The following is a 15564-nucleotide window of genomic DNA, read 5'->3' on the forward strand; positions in this document are numbered from 1 at the left end:
ACAAGCAACCTGGTCTATACTATACATCCTCCAAGAGAATTTACATCATCCAATTCGTATGCTATTGTATGAATGGATTAGATGTGTGATACTATACGTCCTCTAATTCGTATGATATTGCACAACTGCGATTCAATTCATAATGTGACCTAACATATCATAGGCCTATGATGTAAAGTCACAGATTTACATACAGAATAATACGAAATGCACTTAGACCAAGTTGTATGAGGAGACAGAAATAGGAAACACCTGGTTACGTCACTATGGGGCAAACAGAGTCAACTTGTGTGACACACACGGTCTAACGGACTCCTGACACATACACACACACACACACACACACACACACACACACACACACACACACACACACACACACACACACACACACACACACACACACACACACACACATGGGGCACACAGCCCCCCTCCCATCACTATTTCTATCTACACAGCTGCAGAAAAAAGAGGAAGAGAGAGAGAGACAGAGGAGAGGGCAGCGCGCACACACAACACATGCAGGCAGAACAGCCGAGAAGACAGAAAAGGACACACGCACTTCCAGTCCCACTCTGAAATAACGGATTAGCCAGAGACATAGCAAGGCAGACGGTGATTATTAGGCTACTACATCTCCATTCAAAACAGGCGCTTTACTTGTACATACAAATCTCTTTTATAAGAACCGTGAGGAATCTCGTCCTGGAATATAATACATTTCACCATCCAGCAGTTTGGAAAAACAAACAATGCTTTCTGACGGCGACAACTAACTGACAATGATGACATACAGAGGCAATGACAGAAAAGAGCGACTGAGCCTCTCTCTTTTATTTCATCTGTCTCTCCTCTCTCTTCTCTCCTTCTGTGAGAATCTGAGCCCGATAAACCTTAACGATTCTCACTCACCACGCGACCAGCGTCCGTCAGTAGGGTCACCTTCGGAATTAACGCGGGCTTCTTGTGGGCGTGCGTGGCGTGCGTTAGAGTGAGTGAGTGACCAATAGCCTTTTGGAGAGAGAAAGAAGAGAGAGTCTGGATATAAGCACGATCCAACCCTCCAGACAGCAACAGAAGCAGCAGCGGGAGCCGGTCCTCCAGTGTAGCCGCCTGGACTCACCCCCAGTCCCGCAGCCCCATGCAGGATGCCCGGGGGGGAGCGCTGGTCCTGGGGTGTCCTCCTGGTCCTGCTCAGCCAGAGTTCATGACACCCTGGGCGGCTTCATCATGCGTCTCCTGCCTGCTCCAAGCTCCCAATCCCTCCGGCTACTCTTTCTTTTTATCTTCGTGATGGGGGTTGCCCCTTACCCGGCTCTCACTGCAGGATGCCCAGACAGGTGTGTGTGTGACGACCAGCTGGTGGTCCAGTGCGCTGGGCAGGAGCTCACCCTCTTCCCCAACGACCTCCCTCTAGCCACCCGCCAACTCATCATCTCCAACAACCACATCGGAGAACTTCCAGCATTGCAACTCAACTACCTGTCTGATCTGGTCTACCTGGATGTCAGCAACAACACCCTGATGGAGATCTCCGAGTCCACCTTCGGGAACCTCCGAAAGCTGGCCTATCTCGACCTGTCCTTCAATACACTAACCCAGCTTGAGGACCGGACTTTTGGACCATTGTCCAGCCTCGTGATGCTACGGCTAACAGACAATCTGGGGCTAAATGAGATCCACCCGGACGCGTTCTCAGAAAATATTGCTCTGCAGGTGCTGGATGTGAGCAGGAACAACCTGACGACGCTGAACATCAGCTCTCTGATCGCCCTGCCCTCCCTGCGCTCCCTGGGGCTCAGCGGGAACCCCTGGAGATGTGACTGTGAGACGGAGGACCTCTGCCTCTGGGTCCAGATAGAAGGATTCAAGTTCCAAGGTGAGAATGGGGATGGAGCAGTTGGGGGGCTCTGTGTGTGTGTGTGTCTGTGGACCACTGTCCATGGGTACAGAAAGCAGGATTCAAGTTGTTCTTTTTGTTTGTTTGTTTGTTTGTTTGTTTATAGCGTATGGGTGACCTGTGCCCGTGTCTTGCTCATGTGCTTCTATAAATCTCACTTTGTCACTGTCTTTAATTCAGCAGCAATAATGTTTGACAGATGGTCAGAGGAAGTGCAGTCCCAATACTCAGGTGGTGTAGTTATTAGGCCTGTAGCTTAGACTGTTGGCCAGCACCATGTGTTTTGTTATTGTACAATTCTGGCGAGTAAACAGGCAGTTGTCCTCTGCTGGGAAGGCCACCCAGCGACACTCCAAGGTCTTATCACTGCTTATCGTCACATCAATTCATTTAGCTAATTTGATGGTGGGCACTCAGTCAATAGTCCCTGATGGACGACTCACTCCGCTCTCTGCTCCCTGCACGGCACGTCATCCCTGTTATTACAACACACGCACACACACACCCACACACACACACACACATTGAATAATGTCACAGTAGCACAGGGGCCACGGTAATGGATTGGCCTCAAAGTCACAATGATCAGAGGACTTCAACACCCCTTTGCTTTATCCCTCCCTCCCTCCCTCCCTCCCTCCCTCCCTCCCTCCCTCCCTCCCTCCCTCCCTCCCTCCCTCCCTCCCTCCCTCCCTCCCCTCCCTCCCTCCCTCCCTCCCTCCCTCCCTCCCTCCCTCCCTCCCTCCCTCCCTACCTCTCCCCTCTCATATCTTCCTCCTTTCTCCCTCCTTCTCTCTCTCTCCCTCTCCTCTCACGCCTCACGCCCTTTCCCCTCTAACCTCTCCTCCCCAGTCCCTCCCCCTCTCCCTCTCCCTCTCTCTAACCTCCACCTGTCCTTCACATCGCACCAATAACTCTCCCAAAACTCATTCTTTGTCTAATGACTTTTCACACTATCTACGCCAGGAGCAGGACAGAGAGGAGCTTACAACGACATCATCACTTCTGCTGTCAGTCAGTTAGCCTACTCTCAAAATAGGAGCCTACTGTTTTAGATGTACTAAAGAGAGTAGAACATATATAACAGTCCTACTCACTAGAGGATAGTAGTCTAATTACTGACACTCAGATCCGTGGAGCATCCCACCATGCATCTACAATGTGAAACTACCATAATAGTCTTCATGAAGAGGGTGCCTATTGGCACAGGTGGAAAGTCAGGGTTTCAGGTTCAAGCCTGGCTGTACATCTGAGAGGCCAGGGGTACAGTGTTGACTATGTCCACAGTCAGTGTCAGCAGACCTCTCTATCTGTATCAGTGCTATTGGTCCTCTCCTCTCCACCTCACTCTACCCACTTCTCCTTTCTCATTGTTCTTCTTCCAATGATTGTCTTCATTCGTCCAGCTGTACCTGATCTCTCTCTCTCTCTCTCTCTCTCTCTCTCTCTCTCTCTCTCTCTCTCTCTCTTTCAGTGCCGGTATCAGTGTTTGTCTCAGTGCCATGTGCTGTGATGGTCTTTAAACAGGCCAGACCCTCACACTGCATACAGTTTTGTAAGATTAGCTTGTGTGTGTGTGTGTGTGTGTGTGTGTATGCATGTGTATATGTGTACGCGTGTGTGAGTCAGTCTGTGAGGGGTCTCCGGCTGATGAGACCGTGAGGAGGAGAACCTTTGGGAGAGGGGGATGAGAGGAGAGGGGGAGGAGGAGAACATAGAGGAAGAGGTGGAGGGGAAAGCAGTGAGCTGGCTGTTGAGCCTCAACCCTTATTTGACCCCTCACTCTCCATGCACCTTCATCAGGTCCTGGTTACAGGGAGTCACTGGTACTTTGAACTAGACCAGACACCATGGCAGAGAGAGAGGGGATGAGACTTTATTTTTGTACAGTCATTTTGTAATGAATCATTTCTCCCTTCTCCTTCTTCTCTCCCTCCTGTAGTATGGGATGACATGGGTGTCTATTGATATGGCAGCCATATCATGTACAGTAACCAGAGTGACAGTCAGGAGAGAGGGAATTAGGTCAGGAGAAGAGGGAGAGAGAAAGAGAGGGTGTGTGTGCGTGTCCGTGTGTGTGTGTTTGATAGGGGTCGGTGTACGTGACTGTGTGTCCTCGTTGTTTAAGAGGTCTCATGTTATGACTAATGGTGGCGTTAGCTCTTATTCTGAGTGTGTGTTTGTGTGTGTGTGTGTGTGTGTGCGTGCATGCGTGCGTGTTTGTTCCACCTGGGCTCCCCATGCTCTAACATGATTACTCAGAGCCCATTTAGAGTGTGGCTATAGAGTGTGGCTATGGTCCATTACATAGCATGCTGTAGTGAGAGGAGGGACCATAGCCACATGAAGTAGGGGTGCTGAGGGTGCTGGTAAATAATAATAATAATATAAAAGGCCTTTATTACTCCTGCATTATTACATAAAGTCGGAAATGACTTTTTGATATCAGAGAGGCGGTAACTCACCAGCTTTTTTACCAGAAATACAACTTTCCTAAATTGGATCCTTTGTTCGTACCTCTCAAGATGATTGAACTTATCCCAGAGGCTGCTCCAAGATGCCGGCTGGAGGAGAAGAGGTATTTGGAGTGGAGTCCGATTCAGGAGGAGTGCAAACCATCCACCGCTTCTGAGTATATTACTTGCTTATGTTCAGTCCCTGGAAAATAAAGTAGACGAGCTCAGGGCGAGGATCTCCGTCCAGAGAGACATCAGGGACTGTAACATACTCTGTTTATGGAATCATGGCTCTCTCCGGATATACTGTCCCCGTCCATACAGCCAGTGGGGTTCTCAGTACATCGCGCAGACAGGAATAAAGAACTCTCCAGGAAGAAGAAAGGCAGAGGTGTATGTTTCATGATTAACTACTCATTGTGTGATTGTGGTAACGTACAGGAACTCATGTCCTTTTGTTCACCCAACCTAGAATATCTCACAATCAAACGCCGATTGCATTACCCTCAAAGATCATTTTCTTCGGTCATCATCAGAGCCGTGTATATTCCCCCTCAAGCAGATACCACGACAGCTCTCAAGGACCTACACTGGACTTTGCGCAAACTGGAAACCGCATATCTTGTGGCCGCATTTATTGTAGCTGAGGACTTTAATAAAGCAAATCTGAGGAAAATGCTTTAACATTTCTATCAACACATTGCCTGCAATACTCACACTTCAAAAACTCTCAACCATTGTTACTCTCGCTTCCGGGATGGCTACAAGGCCCTAAAACCACTGCAATTTGCATACCGCCCCAATAGATCCATGGATGATGCAATCGCCATCACACTGCACACTGCCCTATCCCATCTGGCCAAGAGGAATACCTATGTAAGAATGCTGTTCATTGACTAAAGCTCAGCCTCCACATTGTTGGCGGAGTGCACAACCTTAGCTACACTTGTGAGAAACAACTTTTGGTTAATTTAATTCCATTTACAAATTCTGACAATTTAGTCATTGTCTTTTGTTTGGAGCGCTCCTGTCAATGCTGAGTAAGAAGTAGGCCTATAGGCTACCATGCCTGTCTGTAAATGTAGGCATAAATGTGCCCATTTGGGGAGCTGAAAGTATTTCTGATTGGCTTAAATGCACCACCAATAATGACCTGTGGAGTTTCTCATGCAAACTAAGTCTGTTTTTACATCCATTGAGAATCACAACAGTTTTTTTCCCCATTGAACATGCCATACAAATAAAGGCATTTGAATTAATTATATAAAGAGTGTCTTGATCCTCCTTTCTATTTGAGTTCCTCAATGCATTTGAAAAACATTTCCAGCTCTCTCCCTTTTGATAACAACTCAGCGTGAAAGGGAAAAATGTCATGTTCTGATCAAGTGGAAATGTCATAAAATAGGCTTATTAGTGATTGACTTAGATTGAAATAGGTTCCGGTACTCATTTTGGATGCTGGTACTGTGTCTATTTAGGTGCAGGAGCTCCACAATACTTTTGAACTAATATTCTATAAGAGGAACAGGAGCTCAAGCAGTAGAAATTTTGACGTCCCGGTACTCAGCTCTGGCAAGCTCCTGTCCAAGTCAAGCACTGCTTCTTATCCCTTGCGCAAATAGCCTACAGCTGTGTCTGTCCCGAGCTCACTGGCGCAGGAAAATCTGAGGGGCCAGAATATTTTATTCAACGTTTCAAGTTCGCCAGCACAAGCTTTGGGCCCAAAGTTAATAGTTGATACAATGTTTCAAGTTCATGCAGACAGGCCATGTGTAGCCAATGTGATTTATAGGATATTTATTTTTATCTGGATATTTTCTACCTGCAGGATGGAATATTTTTATTTGTTGGCTTTCTAGGCTATTTTTACATAGTTGGCAATGGCAATAGAAGTTACTTTTTAGATTTGTATAATTTTAATTTGGATTTGGATAGAACTTTGATTAACCATATGACAATAATTTTGAGATACAAAGACGTTAAATTAAATTAAATTGAACTGTTTCATGAAAATATGCATATGAAAAACACAACTGTCACACAGATCAAAACAAATCAAATCAAAGTTTGTTTGTCACGTGCGCCGAATACAACAGGTGTAGACCTTACAGTGAAATGCTTACTTACAGGCTCTAACCAACAGTGCAATTTCTTTTTTTTTTAAGATATTAGGTGAACAATAAGTAAGTAAAGAAATAAAAACAACAGGTAAAAGATCGGTAGAAATTGAAGATAAATTGTCATTCCACATGAGAAAGGTTGCCGAGTCCTCGTGTAGCCTTATTACAGGCAACTTCTGAAGAGTAATAGCGGAATCTGCGAAAGACGTCCTGGAGCTGCGTGGTTGGTATTGGGGACCTGGATGTTGGGGTTGTTGGGTGGAGTTGGGGCTGGAGGGTCAAGGGTGAGGGTGAGGGAGAGCTGTGTTGGGGCTGGAGGGAGTCCAGTTCCCCAGCTCCCCAGACCAGCTCACAGACCTACAGGCACTGAACCAAAATAGAAGGGTGAGCACTGGGCAATAGTTAAATATTCATAAACAAAGAGAGACTGGGACGAGGGGGGGTGTACATGTGACAAAGATAGAGATAAATAAATAAAGAGAGAGAGCATAAGAGAGAGACAGAGAGAGAGAGAAACAAAGAGAGAGAGAAAAAAAGAGTGAGAAACTTTGTGAAAGAGAGAGAGAGAAAGAGAGGTTGTAGGGAAAATAAGGACAGGAGTTTTCTGTTGCCCAGATATATCCCTCAAACTCCTAAATCCATTCATTATGATCCGCAGTCAATGACTCCCAGAACAACTATTATACTATACTGTAACGATGTGCGCTGAGAGTCGGGAAGCAAGTTCAGGGAGTGAGTGTTTTATTAAATAAATGAAACCTAATACAAAACAAGAAACACGAACAACGCACAGACAGGAAACAAGAAACAATGATGCCTGTGGAAGGAACCAAAGGGAGTGACATATATAGGGCGGGTAATCAAGGAAGTGATGGAGTCCAGATGAGTGATGAGCTGCAGGTGCGTGTAACAACGGTGACAGGTGTGCGCCATAACGAGCAGCCTGGTGACCGAGAGGCCGGATGGTATAACCTGAGGGTATAAGGCCTTGAGGGTATAACCTGTTAAGGAGCCTTTTGGACCTGTACTTTGCTCCTTTCATCTTTCCCCCAATCCTAACTAGTCTCCCAGTCCCTGCAGCTGAAAAACATCCCCACAGCATGATGGTGCCACTACCATGCTTCACCATAGGGATGGTTTCCTCCAGACATGACGCTTGGCATTCAGGCCAAATAGTTCCCTCTTGGTTTCATTAGACCAGAGAATCTTGTTTCTCATGGTCTGAGAGTCCAAGTGGGCTGTTATGTGCCTTTTACTGAGGAGTGGCTTCTGTCTCACCACTACCATAAAGGCCTTATCGGTGGAGTGCTGCAGAAATGTTTGTCCTTCTGGAAGGTTCTCCCATCTCCACAGAGGAACTTTGGAGCTCTTTCAGAGTGGCCACCTCCCTGACCAAGGCCCTTCTCCCCCGATTGCTCAGTTTGGCCGAGCTGTCAGCTCTAGGAAGAATCTTGGTCAGCTCCAAGGAAGAATCAAACTTCTTCCATTTAAGAATGATGGAGGCCACTGTGTTCTTGGGGACCTTCAAAGCTGCATAATTTTTTTGGTACCCTTCTCCAGATCTGTGCCTCGACACAATCCTGTCTCAGGGCTCTACAGGCAATTCCTTTGACCTCATGGCTTGATTTTTGCTCTGACATGCACTGTCAACTGTCGGAACTTATATAGACAGGTGTGTGCCTTTACAAATCATGCCCAATAATCGAATTTACCACAGGTGAACTCTAATCAAGTTGTAGATATATACAATGTATATATCTACAACTGCGTATATACATACGCATATATGTATATATATACACTTCCGGTCAAAAGTTTTAGAACACTTACTCATTCAAGGGTTTTTATTCATGTTTACTATATTCTACATTGTAGAATAATAGTGAAGACATCACAACTATGAAATAACATACATAACACTGGGATGCTGGCCTTCAGTAACGGATGATATCTGCATGTGTATTTCCCACCATAAAGCATGGAGGAGGAGGTGTTATGTTGTGGGGGTGCTTTGCTGGTGACACTGTCTGGGATTTATTTAGAATTCACGGCACACTTAACCAGCATGTCTACCACAGCATTTTGCAGCGATACGCCATCCCATCTGGTTTGGGCATGGTGGGACTATCATTTGTTTTTCAACAGGACAATGACCCAACACACCTCTAGGCTGTGTAAGGGCTATTTTACCAAGAAGGAGAGTGATGGAGTGCTGCATCAGATGACCTGGCCTCCACAATCCCCAGACCTCATAGTTTGGGATGAGTCGGACCGCAGAGTGAAGGAAAAGCCAAGTGCTGAGCATATGTGGGAACTCCTTCGAGACTGTTGGAAAAGCATTCCAGGTGATGCTGGTTGAGAGAATGCCAAGAGTGTACAAAGCTGTCATCAAGGCAAAGGGTGGCTACTTTGAAGAATCTCAAATATAAAATACATTTTGTGATTCCATATGTGTTATTTCATAGTTTTGATGTCTTCACTATTATTCTACAATGTAGAAAATAGTAAAAATAAAGAAAAACCCTTGAATGATAGGTGTGTCCAAACTTGTTACTGGTACTGAGTATATATGTATATATACATGGACTCTACAAGGCATGGACTCTACAAGGTGTCGAAAGCATTCCAATGCTTCCCACAGTTGTGTCAAGTTCGTCCTTTCGGTGGTGGACCATTCTTGATATAGACTGGAAACTGTTGAGCGTGAAAAACCCAGCAGCATTGCAGTTCTTGACACAAACCGGTGCACCTAGCACCTACTACCATACCCCGTTCAAAGGCATTTAAATATGTTGTCTTGCCCATTCACCCTATGAATGGCACACATACACAATTCATGTCTCAATTGTCTTAAGGTTTAAAAATATTTATTTTACCTGTCTCTTAATGTTTTGTATACGCAGTGTATATACAGTGGGGGGAAGAAGTATTTGATACACTGCCGATTTTGCAGATTTTCCTAATTACAAAGCATGTAGAGGTCTGTCATTTTTATCATAGGTACACTTCAACTGTGAGAGATGGAATCTAAAACAAAAATCCAGAAAATCACATTGTAAGATTTTTAAGTAATTAATTTGCATTTTAGTGTGTGTGTACATAGATATCCTAGCCTACCTCTTTCAGGTAATAATTTCAGGTAATAAATTCATTGCAGTCATTAGCCTTATATTTAGCTAATGAATGATGGTCTATATATAAGCTTCTAATTGTTAGCCTCTGTCTCTTGCACAATACGCACCTGCGCTCTGCTGACCTCTCACCTTTAAAAAATGTTCCTTAGCTCTTGGAGTCCCAGGAAAAGCAAGACATTTTCACTGTAGCCTGGAATACAATGTTGTACTTACTTGAAAACAATAATGCAATTACTCATTGCATTGTGGTGTTGGAGGTTAGTCTAGGTAGGATAACTGTATTGTCCCTAAACAAGATCAACAGGGGAGATTTTTTATCTGTGTGTCATCATGTCATCACTGTCCTTTCATGCGCAATGATTCACCTGGCCTCTCCGCTGCCTATCAGCTATTCCTATCTGTTCTTGTCGATTCATATTAAAGCTTGATGCAGCTTTTGTTTTTATGTGTGGTATGATTGCTAGTTAGCCTATTGCAGATTTGGGCAAACAATACACCTACCACTATTGTCACAATGAAGGGTGGATTGAGGGCAGGATAGACTGTTAGACTGGTAGACTATCCTGACCTGTGGTATAGTAAAAGTTAGCGCATGGAAAAGCGTAGTGCATAAGGGAAGTACCAAAACACCTTGATACAGGGGAGGCGCATGCAAGCAGATGAGGAAATTTGGCTTGGATGGAAGACATTATATAGTAAAACCTGAAAAAGAGAGAATGTTAACCAGGGGGAAAACACAGTACCCTCTCCTGTGCCCAATAAAAAAAAACACACAACTCTTCCCAAAAGTTTGGCAACCCTCCCCTATTTTGGCAGCCAGGTTACCTGTAATACAAGTCAGTATTCGACGTCCATCCATGTCTGAGGATGTTGGGATATGACATGGAAACCGGCCATCTGCCTCTAATTCCAAAATACATTTATTTTTGAGAGTTTGGTTTTAAGCCTATCCCTTACCTTAACCATTCGGAGTTAATGTCTAATCTTAAGATTTCAGAGATAATTTCTAAACTTAACCTTAACCTTTCAAATGTGGAGCTAATGCCTAAACTTAACCTTAAACACTTCGAAATGTAACATTTGCAACAACTTCGAAATTTGATGTTTGAGAAACATGAACGAACGTTTAATTCTGACGTGAGACTTTGAGAGCTAGTTTTATTTTGGACCAACCCTCCCCCCCAGTAAATTGCGATCTGTCCCGGAGACAGAGGCATGGGTGTGAGCGACAACAAGCGAAATGAGAGTAAGATAGACAGACCGAATGTGAGTGAGAATCGGGGACAGAGAAAGATCATTACATAGAATCATAAAACACTGGACGAGATGTTAAAAACTGTCCATTGTGCCAATAGATGGAATGCACTCACATGAGATTCGCCGTGATGTTGACAGAGTGGCATGGGAGGTTTATTTCTTAGACTGGGTTAAGATGTCAATTTTGGGACACATCCTCAGTAGTGTGCCTTCGAATCAGTGGGTGTTTCGGCCTTTAATCACTAAACACCCTCATCAAAGGTGGCCAGCTAAAGGGTGATCAAGCCTTAGCTTGTGTCCCATGCCCAATTAAGATGTCCCACGGGACTATGCAAGGCAGGGGCGTCCTCTTCCCTGAGCCAGCCCTACAGCTGACCGCATACCTCATATGCCCTCCTCAAGTTGGAGGGATCTGAATTTGGTTCTCAGGTGGGGGTGGGGGTCATGAAGTTATAGCCCAGCAAGGGTCCTTCCGTTTGATCCAGATCCACTGGCTGCCTCTTTCAGCTGCTTGAGAAACTGGAAAACAGAGAGAAAGAGGCAGGAGAGAGAGAGAATGAGATTAACAATAAGACAGAAAACCGTTCTGGAGAAAGAGAGATGAGAGTGAAAATGAGACGGAGAAAGTGATTAAGACAAATTGAGAGAACGAACAAGGGAGTGAGAGAAAGAGCTGTTGCTATCTGACCTTCACTCTCTCCTCATCCTTTGCCGGACGAAGGCGGGACTACCAGGAAAGGATTGGGGCAGTGATGATGATAGTGATCTAATACCATATTGGAGAGGAGAGAGAGTGAAGCTGTGTGTGTGTGTGTGTGTGTGTGTGTGTGTGAAGGAAATATTCAGCCTAGTCGATGAGATGAAAAAAGGTCAACAATTCTTAGTCAACATCTCTCTCTCTCTCTCTCTCTCTCTCTCTATCTGTACAGCTAAAGAGAAATACAGATTTTTTTACCAAACAAAACCAGTTCTTGAAATATAATGAAAAAAAGAGGCTGGTACTCACTTAAATCAGATTTTAAAATTTTACAGCCAGTGCTTATTTGTTTGGAGGGCAAAAGCCCCCTTTCTCAGAATTAGCAGTCAAGAGCATAACCACATCAGTGGATCTCTCACACACATGCAGTAGCACATACACACACACACACACGTTCCCAGCAGTGGTGTGCGTGGCAAAGAGTTATATTTTCATGTTTTTTCCCTTCAGATTAATAGTCACATTTTAGGGGTTGCAGTTGTGATTTCAGGGTACAGTGAAAATCTTAGGCTCTGAGGTCCAACATGCAGGATTAAGTGACATAAAACAATGAAAATGGTCATAAAAAACAACAATCGAAATAGCACTATATACATAATAAAAACTGTAGCAGTGATGAGTAAAATACATGTCCATGTCCGTTGAGGGGATGGGGGGGGCACAGGGGGAGCAGTAGGCAGACTAAATGACCATCGAGGGGGTGTGGGGTCCAAGTGAAATAAAACAATAGAAATAATAATAAAAAAGGTAATGACATACATATTAACAACTTAAGCGCAGACAAAGGATATGAAGGATCTGGAAGGATTCTGCATGGAGGAATGTGTAACGGCATTCAGAGATGGAAGAAGGAGAGGACCAAAGCGCAGCGTGGTTAGTGTTCATCTTTTTAACAAGAAACTGAACACTTCAAAAATACAAAACAACAAAGTGACAAGCGAAACAGTTCTATCTGGTGCAGACACACAAAGACTGAAAATAACCACCCACCGTACACAAAGGAAAACAGGCTACCTAAATATGGTTCTCAATCAGGGACAAGGATAGACAGCTGCCTCTGATTGAGAACCATATCAGGCCAAACACAGAAATAGAAAATATAGAAAAACTAACATAGACTGCCCACCCCAACTCACGCCCTGACCATACTAAATAAAGACAAAACAAAGGAATAAAGGTCAGAACGTGACAGAATGATCTAAGATCCTTCCCTATGTGTTATTTAAAAAAAGGTTCAGTGCCGTTATCCTCGAAAGCCAGTTGAGGTATTGAAAGAAATTGAAAAGAGGTGTGTCAATAATTCTGACCCCTACCTTTTTGAGAAAAAAAGATTACTTGTTAAACAAAATCTCATTTTCTGAGCAATTGTATTAGTATAAATAATATAATTTCCTCTTTTTTTGAGCGTACAATATACTGTATCTCAGTGTGTTAACTATACAGTCAATTTTGCTCATCTTTATCAAGGGTGTCAATCATTTCGGACCCCAGTGTATCTCTATCTGGTGAAGGGAAATGAGGAGGCTCTACCTGCCTCACACACACACACACACACACACACACACACACACACACACACACACACACACACACACACACACACACACACACACACACACACATACACACACACATACACACACACACACACGCGCACGCACACGCACATGCACACATATGCACAAGCACATAGTACAGCTACTCACACACCACAGGAGGTTGGTGGCACCTTAATTGGGGAGGACGGGCTTGTGGTAATGGCTGGAGCGGAGTAAGTGGAATGTCATCAAATACATCAAACACATGGATTCATGCTATCCGATCGGCTCCATTCCAGCCATTATTAAGAGCCGTCCTCCCCGCAACCTCCACTGTCACACACACATCCACACATTATTCTAAGCTATTTGTTCTGCATCTATGAGGTTGGGAGGAAAGATTAAAATTATAAAAGACACAAGTAGCCTCCTCCTCATCTGTAGGATTACCATATGTACACTAACATGGTACACACACACACACCCGCATGCACTGTCATAATTAGTGTGTTATAAATAGCTCTAGTTACAATTAATGGGTGACTAGGAGTCTGCCCTCCATGTTAACACTTCACAACCAATACCAGCTCTTTGTGTGTGTGTGTGTGTGTGTGTGTGTGTGTGTGTGTGTGTGTGTGTGTGTGTGTGTGTGTGTGTGTGTGTGTGTGTGTGTGTGTGTGTGTGTGTGTGTGTGTGTACGTGTGTGTGTGTACGTGTGTGCGTGGTACTTGAGTACGCTATGAAGTGGTGGGACTCACTATTATCTGATTTCATTGCTGCTTTATCTGAGTCAAGAGGAAAGAGGAGGAAGGGAGAGAGAGAGCGAAGGGAAAGTGAGAGAGCGAAGGGAGAGAGAGACGGAAGGGAGAGGGAGGGAAGGTAAAGAGAGAGGGAAGGGAGAGAGAGCGAAGGGAAAGAGAGAGAGCGAAGGGAGAGAGAGAGAGCGAAGGGAGAGAGAGACGGAAGGGAGAGGGAGGGAAGGGAGAGAGAGCAATGGGTGAGAGAGAGAGAGAGATGTTTGGTTATGTTTTAGGAATGTAATTTCTCCAGCACTCCAGTGAAATGGAAATAGTCTTGTATTTAGGTCTGCTGTGTGTGATATTGAGTCTGGATAGAAGCCCCTCCCAGTCTCACGTTAGAATTAGACATTCATCCATGTTTTGAATTTTGAAGTTTCCAAGTGTTTAAGGTTAAGTTTAGGCATTAACCCCACATTTTTAGGGATAGGTTTAAAACAAAAATATTATGGATGTCGAATACTGACTTGTATCATGGGTGACCTGGCTGAGCAGTCTCAGTGCTCATTGAGTGTGGGTTCAGTTGGTCTGGTCCTCAGTTGCTTCTCTCCCCACACTCCTGTGACTGGCACTGCTCACTCTGCCAAGGTCACACACATAGTAATGGAAGGAGAGTGTGTGTAACCATCTAAAACTGCTAAAACTGAGTTGTGTGCATGCATGGGTGTGTGTGTGTGTGTGTTTGTGTGTGTGTGTGTGTGATCCTGAGTCATAGGTGCCTCAGTGTAGACTCAGCAGTATTGACATTACTCTACTCTGCAGCATACACACTTATTTAGCTTTTAGAATACTGTACAGTAGGCTACTATCTCAGATGTCCCAGGTTCAATACCTGGCATCAGAGTTGCTCACTTTAATTGTCTTTTAACATAGGTAACAGAGGTCCTGTTTCCTGTTTTAGTGCCGGTACTGAGGCATTTGAATATTTGAGGTTCCCATTCTCCATTGCAGTCAGTACTGACCCACTTCAACCATTGATGGTCAATCACACGTCCAATGTTGATTGACTTTGAGAAAGGAAATTACCCTTTCTAATTTACCATTGGACCATGATGTGCTCGTTGGGACTTTGACTGTAGTCTCAAGTTTAAGCTTGGGGTCAGACTTCAGGTTAGGGGTCAGAGGTTAGGGATCAAGGTCATCTGAGAGACCTAGAAGTGGTATGTGGTTATCAATCTTCTAGCAAGCTGAATGTGAGTTCCAAATGCTTTTAAATGGAACTCTTGTTTTCCTATTATAGTGAGCAGCATGGAGCCTGAAGTAGCAGTATGGGACTTCAACTTGTATCTTTATTCAGGCTCATGCTGTACAGTATAACGTTATGCAGAGTGAGAGTGTGTGTGGCCTGCTGCCTGGTGTGTGGGTGCGTATGCATGTATCACTGGTTGTGGACAATAACCTTGCTTGCTGTGTTTTGAAGATGAATTATTGCTCCTGAATTCAAACAATGTAACATCATTACCACTTTAACACAAACACACTGTCTGTTGCACTGAACAGATGAACCACCGTCAGATGGAGGTCAGCAGCAAGGTAACAACCCAGGGGAATAGAAAACAAAGATCAGTGCTGCTCTTATTTCTTCTACTATTTACTGACCTG

The 15564-nt window shown here is 44.5% G+C and overlaps 1 protein-coding gene across 1 annotated transcript in view; it reads left to right on the plus strand.

Annotated features, from left to right (window-relative positions):
- The first annotated feature begins 526 nt into the window (after positions 1–526).
- LOC112231830 (leucine-rich repeat-containing protein 52-like) overlaps positions 527–15564 on the plus strand; it is a 20728-nt gene continuing 5690 nt past the window's right edge. Inside the window, exon 1 of the mRNA XM_024398941.2 lies at positions 527–1882. Within this exon, the coding sequence (XP_024254709.1) occupies positions 1234–1882 (649 nt within the window). The 5' untranslated portion in view covers positions 527–1233. The remainder of the gene's footprint in view (positions 1883–15564) is intronic.

Source organism: Oncorhynchus tshawytscha, linkage group LG01 (genome assembly GCF_018296145.1).
Source record: "Oncorhynchus tshawytscha isolate Ot180627B linkage group LG01, Otsh_v2.0, whole genome shotgun sequence".
NCBI classification, from domain to species: Eukaryota; Metazoa; Chordata; class Actinopteri; order Salmoniformes; family Salmonidae; genus Oncorhynchus; species Oncorhynchus tshawytscha.